The sequence below is a fragment of the Megalops cyprinoides genome, chromosome 22 (genome assembly GCF_013368585.1).
Source record: "Megalops cyprinoides isolate fMegCyp1 chromosome 22, fMegCyp1.pri, whole genome shotgun sequence".
Lineage (NCBI taxonomy): Eukaryota > Metazoa > Chordata > Actinopteri > Elopiformes > Megalopidae > Megalops > Megalops cyprinoides.
Window position 1 is genome coordinate 13,706,405 of NC_050604.1, and position 16,651 is coordinate 13,723,055.

The 16,651-nt window shown below is 44.5% G+C and overlaps 1 protein-coding gene across 2 annotated transcripts in view; it reads right to left on the reverse strand.

Moving 5' to 3' along the window:
* Nucleotides 1-11,101: 11,101 nt before the first annotated feature.
* LOC118769752 (E3 ubiquitin-protein ligase RNF38-like) overlaps nt 11,102-16,651 on the reverse strand; it is a 38,850-nt gene continuing 33,300 nt past the window's right edge. Inside the window, exons 6-12 of one of the 2 annotated variants that reach the window (XM_036517048.1) lie at nt 16,437-16,604; nt 15,745-15,906; nt 15,414-15,517; nt 14,856-14,940; nt 14,063-14,184; nt 13,731-13,830; nt 11,102-13,008 (exon numbers count right to left, since the gene is read on the reverse strand). In XM_036517048.1, the coding sequence (XP_036372941.1) occupies nt 12,946-13,008; nt 13,731-13,830; nt 14,063-14,184; nt 14,856-14,940; nt 15,414-15,517; nt 15,745-15,906; nt 16,437-16,604 (804 nt within the window). In that variant the 3' untranslated portion in view covers nt 11,102-12,945. Of the gene's footprint in view, nt 13,009-13,730; nt 13,831-14,062; nt 14,185-14,855; nt 14,941-15,413; nt 15,518-15,744; nt 15,907-16,418; nt 16,605-16,651 lie in introns of both variants that reach the window. The other variant, XM_036517047.1, reaches the window with a different exon arrangement.

The window sequence follows — 16,651 nt, forward strand, 5'->3', positions numbered from 1 at the left end:
ATCAACAGCCTCCACCCACTCTATGCCCTTAGTGTAAGCTGTCATCCAAACTAAAGACAACCCATTTGCCAGAGAACTGGTTTCTAATCTATCTGACATGGTTTACAGATGATTCACACAGTTTCATCCATAAACATGATGTCGATGTACTTTCCATACCTTTGAACACACCAAGCAGTATGTAAAATGTATTTTAAAATGCAAAGTGCATCTTAAAATATTTCAGTTTAAGCTGCAATAATTTGATTTTAGTTGCTTTAGTTGAAAAATAAAGACACACAAACAGATGAGTCCTTTGGTTATATTTCCCCTTACTGAAATGAAATATTTCTAATGTATATAAATATGTTGTTCCACCCAGGAATATACTGTAAATACAATTATTGCTTATCAGAAATACACTGCAATATACCGAAATGACAAACATTTACATACTTTAAATATATCCAAAGACATAAATGTGTTAAAATGTGTGTGGTTATATGACAATGGATTCTATGACATCTCTTAATGCATCAAATCTATATGAATTGTAAGGAATGTAAGGAAAAGTAATACACAAATATAAATGTATGCAGAATGAGTTAGAGGTTCAGAGAGTTCGTTGAGTAAGTGGACAAGGCCATTCCCATTTAAAAAGTAGAGTTTCAGATAAAATACTTCTTTTATTAACCCATGTATTGTTTCCTCAATATCAGCTTGCTGGCATACGTGTTTTATTCATTTACATTAAGTTAATTTGTCATAAGAGAGTTCATTTGGGTAGCTGAAGCACGGCCGCTTCCCAGCCTCCATTACGTTTTTAACTCGTTTTAACTCGTACAGAAAAGGGGGGGGGGGGGCAGCGTAGATACGGTACCTGGCGGAGACGGGCCGCCAGCGGTGGGCTGCTTTATTCTCGTGAATTATTTGCCGAGTGATTTGATTTGACGTTGCGGGCGGCCATTACCTCTTCCATTACGGCGGGATACAGGAAGCGCCTCTCCCCCCCCCCCCCCCCCCCGCACTTACCTCACTCTAATATACTCTTTATTGGGCCCGTGTCAACACTCTCCTCTGGGCTGCTCGGGTTGTGCAACCGTGCTTAATCTTTCAGCGATTTCGTGCCAGGACAAGAGACAGGAAGATGGGAAAGGACATGGAGAATAGAGAGGGAACAGGGCAAGACGTCAGCAGCCACATAATTTATGAAGCAGGGATATCAAAGCCTTTTTTCTACTGAGCTGAGATGGTTCTTCTGAACGTAACGATAATCAGTTCTGTGAATAATGTGGATATGTCTGTGGGTGTGGGTATACTGTCACCTTTCCACAGACAAAGACCCACTTCAGTTTAAAGGCATCTGGGGTGAATTCCTGGGGTTCATAGTCAAACATGTACTGACCCCTTCCAAAGACTTTTTTTTTTTAAAAGTAGAGGTAAAAGCCTCACTGCACATATGCCCGCTAATCTGTGCCCTTTGAGTTGAAGATGTACGCAATCATTGCTGTTATCCAGAAATAGTTCTAAATATTGTTCTTAAATGTGGAATCTCTTCTTGGCATGAAACTTTGAGTAATGAAGAGGTACCCTGATAGCCTCACATTGGGTAGAAAGGTGCATACATGTACAAGTTGTTACACGTAATTTATGCCTTGACTCAAAGACTGTCAAATAAAATCATAATGATCAGGAATGTTGATGTCTTAACCTTCCCCGTCTGTCCTGCCGCCTTCCTTAATTTGGAATAACTGCAAAACTTTATGATGGATGCTTTAAATAGAGCAAGTTAGGTCATGAAGAAGTCATACATGTGAAATCCTGTGGAATATCACTTTATTCCAGTAATAATAAAGCAGAACATTTGCTTACAAATGCTTTATGAAGCGGTAATGCCATGCTTACAAATGTGTTGTATGTATGCATTGCAAGGGACGTAATTAGTTAGCTAGTAATTACAAAAAAGTTACAAAAGTAATTACTTCTAATATAAAGTGTGACCCAGATTTTATGTATGAGAGACAAATAATTCTTAAGAAGGTGAGAAGGGCCATATATTTCCACACAGATTTAATCAGTAATAATTCTGTAGAATTCCACTACACCCAGCCTAACACGGGCACACAACAGAAGCTGAGCAGGGGGAATATGGTGAGTGGCAGAGGTTGGCAGAGATCCATCTGTCCACATATTAACAGACCATGGCATGACAGTGGCTTTGAGCTCTCAACCATAGGGTGACAGTGGAATTCAGCTCTCGATCGTAGCATAACAGAATTAGGCTCTCGACCGTGGTGTGACGGTGGTATTAGTCTCTCCACCATGATATGATAATGGCATCGGGATCTCAACAATAGCACACCAGTAGGAATGGGCTCCATCCCCACATAACTGCTACGTGCTTGGTGGTGCCTTTTTAGCGAGCTGATGGTTCAGGCTCAGCACAGACAGAGAGGGGTTGCCTGACAGCAGACGAGGCTTCTCGCACCCAGAGAGCCGGGAGGGATGTTAGAGACGACCCTGCGGGGGCGCTCTCTCTGACAGGACCCAACCCACAGGCCCGTGGAGTTATTCCACTGGAGGGAGAGCCGCCGGTTCTGCTGCTCTGACCTCTCGGTGCACCCGGGCAGCTTGCATAAAAAAAAAAAGTACATGTTGCTTGCTTCCATATGCCGCTGATTGCTGACATCATTCTGACGTTTCGTCTCTACTCGATTCCCAGTGCCGTGTATGCTGGAACCATACCATTTCAGTCAGTGTCCCACTGATGAAAGTTATTACGCAAATAAAATTAAATCCATTCTACCTAGTCATGTTCCATAGCTAAAGGTCCTTATTCGTAACATGTTCTGAAATAAGCTACATGCACTCATGCTACACAGAGGAAAAAGTACAGTGTTTTAGAATCTATATTTAAACTCCCGACTGGTCTGACCCAGAATCTAATGTAATTCCTACTTACTGTAAGCACTGCAGTGCAGCACCACAATGTGGGCTGTTGCATGAGGTCATTGTGGTTTCCCCCGGCAGCAGAAGCAGTCTGTGAGGTTTTCCCTTCTGGCTGCTGACTGCGAGGCCCTCGGCCTGCAGAGTCCAAACGTTTCATAACACTCCATTAATGAACCGTGGACTGTCTGCCCCCAAAAAGACCCAGCAACTCACCCGGAGATACACAGACCAACTCACAACACAACAAATCCAGCCATGGCGTATCTGTGTTGGATTCATATTGCCTTAATACCCCCAAAGCAGCCATGGTGAGTTGTGTGCATTTCACAGAGGTGTTGGACCAAGGCTCGCCCTTTTGATTAACTTGACAAGTCAAAGAAAACGTACTTTGTCCCCAAAAAAGAGAACACTTACTTAATATTAATAACACCACACTTAATATTATTTTACAGTAGAAGTATGTGTTTCACAGTCTTAGGGTGCTTGTTTGGCTTTTTGTTAGTGACAGACAAACAGCACACATACAGTATAAGGCTAAGACATGAGGATGGGTTCAGAGTTCTTAACTTTGAATGATTAATTAATTAAGGCAAGCATTACTTTTTACTTCACTGACGTCACTGACACATTTCTGTTCACGATATCAGCATCTGCAAACCTCACCGCGTTGCATGAATAACAAACAGAACATGGCACCTGCTTAATCTCATCACTCAAACTTAAGGGCAAAGTGCACTTAGATTTTAGGCTTGTGCTCAGATATGCCCAGAAAGGAAACCCGTGGCCTCTGAGTCACGACGAGTGGTCTGCGCTTCGTATCGACCTGGGAGTTTTGATGTGAAAGTGAGCGTGCCCTGCTGCTCCTTCCCATTCACCTGCTCCTCCCACAACCCCCCCCCCCCTCCCCAGCTCTTCAGCCCCAGCTCTCCAGCTCTCTTCCGAGTCTCTCAAACTTGAACGTGAAGCAGAAATTCAAACTAAGATCAATGCGTGCACCGACTCTGCTGGGATCGTTGAATTAAAGCTTCGTAAACATATTTGTGAAAGGTGACGCCGGCGGGTCTGTAGCAGGCACGGGGTGGCCTCTTCACAGGTAACACAGCGTGCCCCATTCAGGAGAGCAGGCCTGAATGGCTGGTGTTGTCTGCTGCATTATATTGCTATGATGGTAGCATTAATAACATTTAGAGAAGACTTTTTTTCCTCTGGACTGGAGTGGAATTTTCTCTGTGATGACCGACTTTGCTGTGCAAATTGAAATGCAGCTCAAATTCCATTACAGCTCTTTTGGTAAAGCCATTGACTAAAAACCTGTGACCTACCGAAGGGAAGGCACACTCAAGCGATGAGCATACTCTCTAGCTTGGTCTTGCTGGTATGTAATGGAGTAAGAAATGTTTGAGGATGTTTTGACTTGTAAGACTGTGGTGCAAATCCCACTGGCAGCAGGAGTTTGTCCTTTGACTAGAGCACCATGTTCCACTGACAGGAAGCGGGGGCAGAGAGAGGAGGAGAGGAGGGGAAGTCAGGGAGAAGGTAAGGTCACAGCCATCAAACTGAGCAGGTCGTGCTTGAGTGGCTGCCATTGTTTAGTGCTATAGCCACCCCAGCCTCCCTTTGTTTCATAACCTCCACATTTCTCATTTGAAAACCGGAGGCTTTGTTTGTGGGACAAGTTGAATTGTCTAAAATTAAATTTTCATTTGTTTGTTTCCAGAGACTGCAATGGGATGAATACCACCAACTTGGCTGTCATGACGTCAAAATATAGCTTTGTGGGAAAAAATAAATCAAGCCAGGGTTATGACATTCTTCCTGGACACCTGAGTCCCTGAATCCCTGAGTCTTGTATCATATTGAATGTGACATTAACTGTAGAATTGCGAAATGAGTCACATCTGATTCAGTGTTACAGTAACACCATCAGGTAACTGATGAAAAACTAATTTCACCCGAGATTAATGTAATTATATTTCCCTCCACATTAAACATGCCAAGTGAACTAGCTTCCAAAGAAGCTTAAGAAGCAAAAGAAAGCCAAAAAAGTTATTTTAAAGTTCTTTTTTAACCTAGGATTTTTTTATAAGAGGAGCCTTTGCCATGTGTTATCATTTCTGAATAATTAATCTTCAAATCCTTTTTTCAGAAGAGCTGAGTTGCGTTTGCCGTTTTAAAAATACCCTTAACTTTCTGCACCAATTACTGGGGGACGAGGCCTTTGGAGCCCAGTGCAGAATCGCACAGGGCTGGAACAAATGATTTACTCCGAGGGCGTTCCCACGAGCCGCCCGCTATAATTAAGCACGAGCTTGACACGCTCAGCCCCCCACTGCAAACATCTCAAGGTCACTACAGTGATGGATAGAACCAACTGCTTAAGATGTCTTCAAAGATATGTTCTTCCTGGAGTCCCCCGTTCAGGGCCCAGTACGTTATCAGCTTTTCAAATGAACAGTTGACAGCACCTCAGTTTAAGATATGGGTTAAGTTTTTTCTTGGTATGAAGTTACTGAAGAAAGCCTTAACAGCCTTCAATGGCTGTGTTTTCAGTACACTAACTGCGTGTGAAAGGCACGCAAATGCAGGCGCATTCAGCAGGCTCTCTAACATCTTTCAGCAAGTACGGTTCAGGACGTCAGCTGTTTTTATTCTCTTTTTTCACATAAGATTTTGAGTCAGCTCTAGTATCTTCAATGAAAACATAATTATCAACACAGCGAAGAAGCACCATGCTCTGTTGTGTTCAGTTCATTTAGCTGAACATGAAGACAGAGAACAGTCTTACTCACTCCCAGTGACTGAGCTACAGTGTAAATCTCTCCCATACTGATCACGAGTACCTGAATAATACAGAACTGGTGCACAGTGTGACTAGAGACTGTTAATCACGTGGAAGCCTGCACACAGCATGCCTCACTGTTTCCAATGAGAAGCATCTCTTGCTCTTTATTGTGAGGTTTTATTATATTATTATTATATATAATATATATAATTATATAATAATAATAATAATAGATAGATAGATAGATAGATAGATAGATAGATAGCATTTATTATTAACATTTATTAACATGCTAACAATATAGTCTGGTATCTTGTTACTATGGAATAACTGTCATTAAAAGACTTGAAACTGTCACTGAAAGCGACTAAATCACAGATTCCAAACTTTGAAGCATCTATAGGCTGTTCGCACCAGGTGTCTTAGTCCATGGCTACCCTTAAACCAGGGTTAACACTAGCCTAGGATTATTCCTCACCCCAGGGCCAATGTGGCTCATGTTTCACACCTGTTTCCTTAATGCTGGGCTAACACGTAAGGCGGGGGTAGGAGAAAATGATACTTTCACACTTTCGAGCACTGGTCATGGAATGATTTGATCCCCGTGCATGATTTGGCACAGAAAATAAAATGATTGCGAACATACAGATATGTTCACTGCATACCGTTTCCAATTAATCATTGAAAAATGTAGCTACTGAAGCCATATTGCTCACAACAACATTTCAGGAAAGAATGAGGAAAGCACCAAAGCAGATAATGGTGGGAGAGGTGAACAAGAAGTTCTGCTACTACTAAGATGATGCTTTGAGTATGAACATGAACTTAATTTCTCTGGAGTTCATGGCTGATTGTGCAGATGTGCCTATGAATTCTTTTAAAAGACTGACAGAGCTAGCTATCATGTACACTGAATATAGAAAATCTGATGATGGACCACATCAACAACAGCTCACAGAATCTAATGCTGTACGATAAGATTGTTGTGTTTTATTTAGATTCTGTGTCCCACCAGAGGGCCGAGATGTCTTGATTTTCACACCTGCGATGTTGACCCTGCGTTCTGGGTGGCCACAATGGCAGGGCCATCGTGGACGCAGGTAAAGGTCAGTGCTTTTGCACTTTTGAGAATGCAGATGAAATGAAGATGACAAAAGGCTGTAACCCAGGGCCAAGATAAAAAGGCAGGTGTGAACAGCCCTCTTGCCACTAAATTTACAACTTTCAAAGACGATGACAGTTTTCCCTCCGCAAAATCTAAAGATAGGCGATGTTCTCACTTGGACTATGAACCCTGCAGGCGTGAAATGGCGTCTAAAAGCAACAATAATTCAATTTACCAGTGAGAAGTGCACAAAAGCAGCAACTTTGTACTAAATTGCCTTTTTTCATTTCTGTGTCTCAAGGAAGGCTCTGCTATTAATTATTTTTATTATTATTATTTGTAGTAGTAGTAATAGCAGCAGCAGTAGCAGTAGTAGGTTTTCAAAGCACCTTACACTGCTTACAGGGGAGGGGGACTGACCTCTACCCAATGTGTAGCCTAGGTGATACACGGTAGCCATTTTGCAGCTGAGGTGAAGAGGTAGGGAATTATTCAGCCAGTTAAACTGAGGGATGTCCTGATGGATGCTTGGACTGCCAGTTTAGGAATTTGGGGAACCCCCCACTCTTGTGGCAAAAAAGTCCCATGTGATTTTCAATGACCACAGTGAAACAGGACTTTGGTTTAAAATCTCCTCTGAAAGATGGCATCTCCCATCCAAGTACTGTCCAAGCCTAGTCCTGCTTACTTTCATCCAACAGGCTGAAGCAAATTGCAAATTGGTGTGCCTCCTGGCTAAAACCTTTTCACTTAATCCTGATCTTGATGTGCGAGGTCTTTCCTTTTAGAGGTCAAAATTTCTCTTGATTATAAATGGTACATTTCTCTGTGATCAGGCCTAAATGGCTTGGTGATTTTGATCTAAAGTGCCTGTGGCAGGTCAAATGAACCACTGTTGCATTGAAAGAAGAATATGTAAAATGCATGACCATTGCAGAAGAGAATATGTAAAACTGGACATGTGATTATGGTAATTGCATTACACATTGTATACAAACACGGAACAGGAACACAGCTAATTTAAAAAGCATGGACATTGAAAAAAGCCACCTTTGGGAGTTATGCTTGTTAAAAGGACAGTCATGGTGACAGTGGCAACACACTGTTTAACACTCATGTAGAGCTACACCCCCCTACCTGGTCTAGGTCCAACCATCTCCATTCAATCTCATGTCTTCATTAATTGAGATGATTTACCCAAAGGAGCTCAATCATGCACATTACTCAGAGCTGACCTTGTACCATCTCAGGCCAAAGAAACATGCAGGGAGAGACATAGGTATGAGGCATGACTAGAGGAGGATGAAGGCTTAAACTGTTCTTAAAGTGGAACAAGTGAATGTGAAATTTTCCTTTCCCATCCCTGATCCCCGTGCAGGGGGAAGCAGGGAAGAGTAACCCTACACTGCGGTTTTGTTGCAATCACTGTGGTGTGGTGTGGTTTTTTTGCTCTTCAGAATTTCCACCCACTGCAAAATATAACATGGGCTTCCTAATATACAGAATATACAGTTAGAAAAGTCTATCTGCGGAAGAAAAAAATCAATATCTTGTTAAACCATTTTACTGTTGGTAAACACTTACCTAAGAAGCATACTTGGACAGGAAACAGGTCTCTGGTGGAATAAAGTACTGAGTATGTGCAGAGTTGAACTACATCTGTGCAGTCTGCAAGGTAGGGGGAAAACTCAAGCCAGGATCTGCTGTCAGCCTTAAAGGCTTAAAATTCAAAAACAAAATACGCTTCATATTATCAGAGTTTGAGTGATCTGTCCTGAGTGGATAATGGGCCCCTATCAAAATAATCTCTTCAACATTTTTGCAATCTTTGCACATTTGAAATGAACTCACTTCTCATGCAGTGCATCCCAGTTGGACTGACGCAAGAATAATAAGTGCCTCTGTAATGGATACATTCATTATTTAATCACTTTGGTAGCTACAGCAGAGCAACACCGCTTCCAATGCAAAAATGGACTGCACGCGCTCTAATTACTAACATGGGGAGCGCAAGTATTCCAATAGCGACATCTGCTGGTAGCAAGGGGTTTTGCAGTCAGATACTCTGGCGTCAGAGATCTGTCGGCAGCTCTATTTGTGGAACTCTCTCAAGTGCTGCATTTTATCAAATATATAATACATACACTTCAGCGTTCCAGCATGTGAGAAATCTGGGCGAGGTCATGGAGGCAGTCTGCTGAGATGCACAGATCAGATTTCTGCAGACAGAGATCTGGGCTTGTGTATGTGAGAGAGGATGAGCGCGGAGAAAAACACAGAAAGAACAGGCTGATCTTTGGCGTGACCCAGACTGCCTCTGCAATGCCTGAGGGGATACACCCTGCCAACCTCTTGAAGGAAAAACTGTCAGTCTGAGCCATCATGACTGACTACAGCAGCCTGAAAGAGTGTGGCCAAACACTCAGGTCAGAGGTCACCGGGGCCTGTCACTGTTAAATCTTCAGAGGGTTCCACTACTGCAGATAGACAGATGCATAGAACCAAACTGGAATCAACCAAATCTACTCATGTGCGTGTGTATACAGGTATGAGCATAAGAGGCCACTAATGATCACTTCCTTGAGAAAAGAAAAGCCGCATGTGTACGTTTTGTTGCTGGAGGAGACATCATTAGAAAAAGTCTTCTCTCTGGTCATGTTGCTGTAGGACAGAGTGCATTAGTGATGTGCAAAGATGCCTGACATTCCACTCACTTTATTATATATCCTTTATCATTATAACCAGCAGGGAGTTACCAGGGGCTAACAGCGATTCAGCATAAACAAAGGTCTTCTTCTACACCTCATCGGAGACTGAAGACAGGAAATATGTGATCCATGCAGAGTAGTCTGCTTTATTGCACATTTATTGTCTGATATATGCACACCTTCGAAAACTTAAGATCAGATTTTTGTCAGAGAAGTAAATGCACATATGAAATCTACACGCTGTATCTATGCGATCAATGTGCCTACATAGCATTACATTTACAGTGGACACTTTCCTGACTCCTTTGCTTCCTTTTCCTAAGTCTATGACATGCTCGATGCATGGAAGTGTTTTGATAGGTCAGTGAGAAGGAAGAGCTTATTTCACCTTGCAGGGACAGTGGGCTGATTAGGACTCAAGTATCAGCAGAAAGGACAGATCTGGGAACTTTTACCTGGAGGAGGACAGATTCCCAGCCACAGTCAGCCAGCTGTAGTTACCACTGGCACCAGAACCGGACAAGAAACTCCACTTTGCCAAGAATGTCAAATATAAATCATATTAAGAAAACTTCTGCACGGATTATTTTTGGCAGAATATCATTTGAAAAGTCAAACCCTTCCAAATCAACCTTACATACCGAGTCCAAAAACTCTTGAGTCACGCTCCAATCTCCAATCAAGGCATCGATTCCATTACCTTTCAGATTAGATCATCAAATGAGTCCATCCAGCAGAACCTCCAGACATCTGCTCCAGCCTTCAGCTGTTGCTTTCAAGCCAAGGCGAGACCGGCTTTCATAAAGGTCATTGCTCTGGTCTCGGTCACTCACTTGCGTGCTTTTTCATTACCTTGGCCAGTCAGACCGATCCACACAGGATCAGAAAGCAACCCTTTGGAACAGACTCTATCCCGAGTAATTAAGCCCAGCAATCCGATCGAATACCCCGCTCTGCATTCCTGTATCACGCTCTCTTTTGGTCTTTTGGCTGATATACTTGCACTACCATAATCAGGGGAAAAAAATGACAGACCAGAACTGCAGTGGAAGTGTACATTATACATTTATTATTGAACCACCCTCTCAAATCCAGAAAATTGGGCACAGGGATTAAAAATAAAAATTCATTGCACTACTTAGTAAAGCATTACTGGTAATAACTCTCATAAAAAATGTACAAATGTCTGTTAAAAATTTTTTATATCAAGCCTTCAAATGATTTTGGTTACAGATATAGTACACGTGAACCTACAACGTCATGTTAAATGATACAGTCGTGTATATTTAATGGAACAAAAAAATAAAAATAAAAAACCAAAAATTCCGAAGCTCTCATATTGGTTTAGCAAATTCTGAAAATCCATAAATAGTAAAAATGAGGTAACTGCAAGTGTACCAAGCAGGGAAAAAAAAAACAAACAAAATTATACTAAAACATCAACGACGATAGAAGCAGACAGGCCAGCTGAATCCTCAGTGAAACAATATGGTAAAGGATCTTTCCAGTCACCGAGGCTTGACTAACAACAGGAACGCTGAAACGCTGGAGACATGGAAAAGGCCTCTAGTATTAAGACACTGCGGGTTCCCATGGGAAAATTGTTTATTCTAAATACATTCAGTGGGACGATACCACTGAAGCACACGGCTGGTGTGTGTGTTAGTGTGAGCGAGTGTGGGGGGGGAGACCAGGGCGGGGGTAGGGACAAGGACTCAAGAGATACAAAGGGTGTAGCAGAAGCGGAGTCAGGGTGGGGGTAGCTGTTAACAAAACACGGAATCCGTTTTGCAGACTTAATGCTTTGTGATACATTTCAAGGTTCGGCAATTAGACGTCAAGCTGCCCCTGAAACGTAGTGGGAGGAATAGTTCTGCCGGTGAGAGAGAGCCTGAGTTCTGCGGTCTCACCTGCACCGGCACTCCAAAGACGCTGTGCTATGGGGTCCACAGGAGCAGCCCCCCCGAGGCTCTTCCCAATTTACCCAGGCCAGTTAGGCATCACCGCAAGCCTCGTATATACAAGTTTGTGCTTCCCTTTATTAAACAGTAAAAAATATCCATCATAGTCGTGATAATACAATTCCAAGTCTTTTTCATCAGTTTATGTGCCTTATATCTGTACAACCTAAAAAAAAAAAAAAAGGAAAAAAAAATTTGTGCGCTCACCCCAACAACGTGGCCCATTGGAAACGCAAAGGGCCAATCAGTGATTTCTGTTTCACTGTGGCAGTGACTAGGAAAGGAGGCTACGGCCAGCTCTTTCACACAGACCGAGTCAAAACGCAGCAGTGGCAGGTTACTGGAAAGCTGCCGACCCACAACGGCCTCTGCGGGCCGCAACCGCAGCCGTCGGGAGCGCCTTTCAACCAGCTGCTGGCCTAGAGCAAAGGCGCCCCCGCCTGGTCCTGGACAGGTGCCTCTGACTGCTGGACACAAGGGGAAACGTCTGATCCACGTTCCCATCCAATCACGTCCCACTTCCGGGGCATCCTCATATCCCACAAGTTCAATGGTTAGTGAGCATCGCAAACCGAACGAAAGTAGAGCAAAGAACCAGTGCATGGTACTATAAAGACTGTATAAATAACACAGGTAACCATTGGTGCTCAACATCTCTCTCTAATGCGCACACACACGCACGCTCGCACACACGCACACACACACACAACTCACAGTATCCCAATAGGCTGGTTACTGTAATCGGCTACCATGTCTGCCTCTCATCTTAAACTCATGTATTCTGTACTGTTTATTTGCAAAGCCGTTTTCTGTCCGTCTGCGTTTCTTAATCTTGTTGGTAAAGTATAAAAGCACAAGGACACAGGGTCAGCCTCCAGTCTGCAGACACACACAGGAACGCACTCACACACCTGGGAATGTTAGGGTGAACACACACACACACACACACACACGCACGCGCGCATGCACGCGAGTAAATAACCAGAACAGAAAACGCACCACACCAGAAGAATCAGAGACCAGGAAGAAAATATACCATCGTACTGAAAAGAATAATATTCCCAACAATAATCTTTGGAGTCCCAGTCACGCATTTAGAAAGAAAGAAGAAAAACAAGCCCATATATATTTCTGTCCATTAAGGTGTTTGCAGTTCAGAAGACTTTTATAGGTCGAATCATAACACGTCAGCCCACACGGTGCAAGAGGAGTGCTCCCCATTGATCCTGTGTGTGGGGGAGTGCGTGTGTGCACGCGTGTGTGTGTGTGAAACGCAAACTGAAAGGGAGGGGGAGGGAGTTGGGATAACACCATGGGGGAAATAAATGGACCCAGGGGTGTGGGTGCAGAGGTATGGCATGACTGAGTAGGGGCAGGACTCTATATACACATGTGGGTGCAGGCCGGAACAGGCCGGAGTGAGCTGGAGCAGGCTGGAAGGAGCTGGACCGGGACGCCCTGTCACTCGGAGTCCCGCTGGACCTCGGACGTGTCCGCCCGGCAGATGGGGCAGGTTCTGTTGGCCTGGGGGGACGAAAGAGCGTGAGAATCAGGATCGGCTTCAAACGCACGCAGCCTACATGAAGAACCTTTTTTAATTGATCAACCGTGCAATGCGGGTTTGTAACAGGCAGTATATTTCCACTGGACAGAGAAACAGAAACAGTGAATTGACCATTAGTAAACGTTCTGCAACAGCATCTGCCTCCTCAGTATACAGTATACAGTACTATATACTATATATATATTATATATATATATATATATATATATACACACATACATATACATACTATATACAGTACATGGCAGGGCACATTCTCATCAAAAACAAAAATCTCATAACGAGTGTTATATAGCTATGCCAACCTTCTGATTTATATATGCAAGACTGCAGTACCTATATACACCACAGGAGGGAGGTGCAAGTTCTGAAATGACTGCAAAGGGATCAATAGCTCAAATACTCTAGTTGTCTGCTACACTTATTTAAAACACAACTCAACCTTGGACCTTCCCACTGAAGACATATGCTGTAGAGCATTGATTAAGTCATGCCAATCAAAAATTTTAGAGTTTTTAATCGTTGGAAGCGTGCAGAGGAACTGGAAAGTCAGGCTCTAATCACAGCATTCCAAAAACGGCTGTGTTAACAAGCAGTGGCCTTACCAGCCAGCTCATGTGGGGCTGGGTGTGTGTGTGTGTGTGCGCGTCTGTATGTTTGTACCCATCTCGCTCCCGCTTACCTTGAGCCACTTGTCGACGCACTTGGCGTGGAACTCGTGATTACAGGGGAGAACGCGAAGCAGTTGACGAGACTCGAAGTCACACATGCACACCACACACCTGCGCCAAAAACAAAAGGTCATTAAGACATGGACATATCACAGCATATACTGCCAGCACCTCTCTCAAACACACTGCTTTCTGACAAGCACATCACAAACTCACACCCACACAAACACAGCAAGTTCAGAACTGTAATGCTCACAGGGACAGAGCCCCACACCACAACTCAGAGCTATAACACTCACAAGCTCAGGGCCCCACCCCCCTAGTTCAGAGCTGTAACACTCACAGGGTCTGCTCAGACTGATGGTTGTTGGAGTTGAACCTGTAGGATGGAAGCTGTTCGATGTCGGCCTTGGTCAGGCCCCGGGGCTTGGCCTCCCCTAGCCGCTCTGCCAGGTTTAGCAGGGCCTGTGGAGACAGCGTGCACACGTCAAACACTGACAGCATGAAAAAAACTCCTTCTGCCTGTATGGGCCAGCGCTGCGAGAGTGTCTGCATTTTTAAGGTCACCTAGAGCTGTTCTCCGAGAGTCTGTGGCGTTAGCCTACTGTTATCGCATAATTTGCATATCTCGCTGGAAACTGAGATAAACTGAGAACAAATCCATGCTTTTGAGAACGACCCCCTAAGGAAAGTGCTTAGCTGGATGTAACAAGCTTACAAGTCCAAGACCTTTAAAAATCTGACTGATTAATGCCTGATGCATAATGACCAACTGTACGCTTTCCCTTGGGTTCAATCTCAGAACCCAAAAAAACTGTGTGTCTTTTCAAGAGACACACATGGTGCAGTTTTGCACCGTAGTAAGTTGCCCTCTGTAGATGTGAACTGGCTCCCAGCATGCTAAAGGTTATGCAAAGGTAGAATGTACTAGACTTCACTCAGCTGGGGAGGTAAATGCATGCTACGTGTGGGGTCGAAAGGGCTGTCCCCTAATTAACGTGTGCGTGGGAGATTCATGGGAGTTGTTCCACGCAGACAGTTTTCATTATTCTGCGGCAGGTGTGAGAGGACATTAAGAAGGAGACAGAATGACAGAGGGGGGGGGAATTTACAGAGGTATGGGGGGGGGGCCTCACCTCGTAGTTCTCCACCTCCCCGTCATCCACATCTAGCTCCAGACTGATGGCGGGTCCCACCGTGGGCTGGACAGGAAGCATCGAGCTGAGGGGACAGAGAGGGACGCCACCGTCACTCACACACCTGTGACTGTCCCACATTCATCCGAGACTCCTGACTACTAACCAGAGGGAGAAGACCGTGACTACTACAGCGTCTCTCTCTGGTTCTCACACCGGAGTAGGAGTACCCCTGCAGGGAGCAGGGATGTCTACACAAGGATTAATCGCATGAAGACATTTTACAGCTTATCAGTATTTACGCCCTTATAATTGGCATACAGTGCAAATTTAAAATCTTTATCTCCACACAAGCACAGGTTTCAGAATCTGCTCTGACAGATGTATGTATGACATCGGTCAGTGTGGATGGGGTTGTATAAAAAAAAGCTTAGACATGTTATGTGGCTGTTGGCAGAGTTCCCTCTTCAGCACAGACGTCACAGCGGTATCCGAGACAACGTGCCACTCCCCCTGCTGACGGCTGAGGGACAGGACAGGAAGTGCGTGGACACTCACAGGAAGTACGGCAGGAAGCTGGGGTGGTAGGGCGGCGGGGGCACGGGCTGCTGGGAGCGATATCGCCGCCCTGTGATCCGCCGGGGCATGAAGTGGGGGTACGGCTGTTCCGGAGAGACGGACAGTATTCACAATTAGCGCATTACATCAGCGACACCTGTTAGTCGCGTTTTACTTTTAATGAAAGGGATCACAATATCACAAACAGGGGCCACTGACCCACAACACCTCAGTTATTAATTTGAATACAAATTAGGAGTTTAAGACAATTAGATGACAGACACACAACTCAATCAGGCCCTAAATGCTAATGTGTGGAAGGGAGTCTTACCACTCCGAAGAGCTCCTGAGGGAGGGGGTCGTGGGAGAGGAACTGCAGCGGGGTGGAGGGGGCCATTGTGCTGGGGTGGGCCGAGTGGGGGTAGTTAAACCCCCCACCCACCGACAGGTGCTCCCCCAAAAGCTCCACCTCGTTCTCAATTCTCTGTAGCGGCTGCGACAGACAGAAGGACAGGGGGGTGCATGAGAGACGTATGACAGCCAGGCAGTTAAACACAGTAGCCCATAATGCTAAATAAGCAGCCATACGGTACCAGCCAAAAGTCTGGACGCACCTGATTAAGATAATGGGGAACATACATTTGAAGACATTTTGATCTAGAGAGTTGCTTAAATGCTTGAAATTTGTTTGTTAGACAAATACAAAGTTGAAGTTGATGCCTATGCATGACATTCTTTCCAAAAAAAATTTTTTTTTTTAAATGTTCTTTGGTTACGTTGAAGAATCTAAAATATAATAGTTCTGATTTTTGATTTTGGTCACTGCATAATTCCATTTGTGATATTTCATACGTTTGATGTCTTTACTATTACACTAAAATGTGGAAAACAGTAAAAATAAGGAATAAACGTTATGTCCAAACTTTTGACTGGTGCTGTACGTAGCCTTGTACCTTCAAAAAGCATTGGAAAGACAGACGGTGAAGGCGGATTGGTGGCGCTTACCCCTCTGCTGTCACTCACCGAGCGCGACTGCTGCGTCTGGAAGGGCACGAACTGCCCCGGCGGCGGCAGGTGGGGCGGGTGGTGAGCGAGGTGGGGCGGGTGCAGCAGGAAAGGGGGGTCGCTCGACAGGAGGGAGGGGAAGGCGTAGGGCACCGGCAAGTGCTGGACCGAGCAGGCCTGCAGCATCTGTGGGGGGGAGAGAGAGAGGGAGAGAGAGTGGAGAGAGGGAGAGA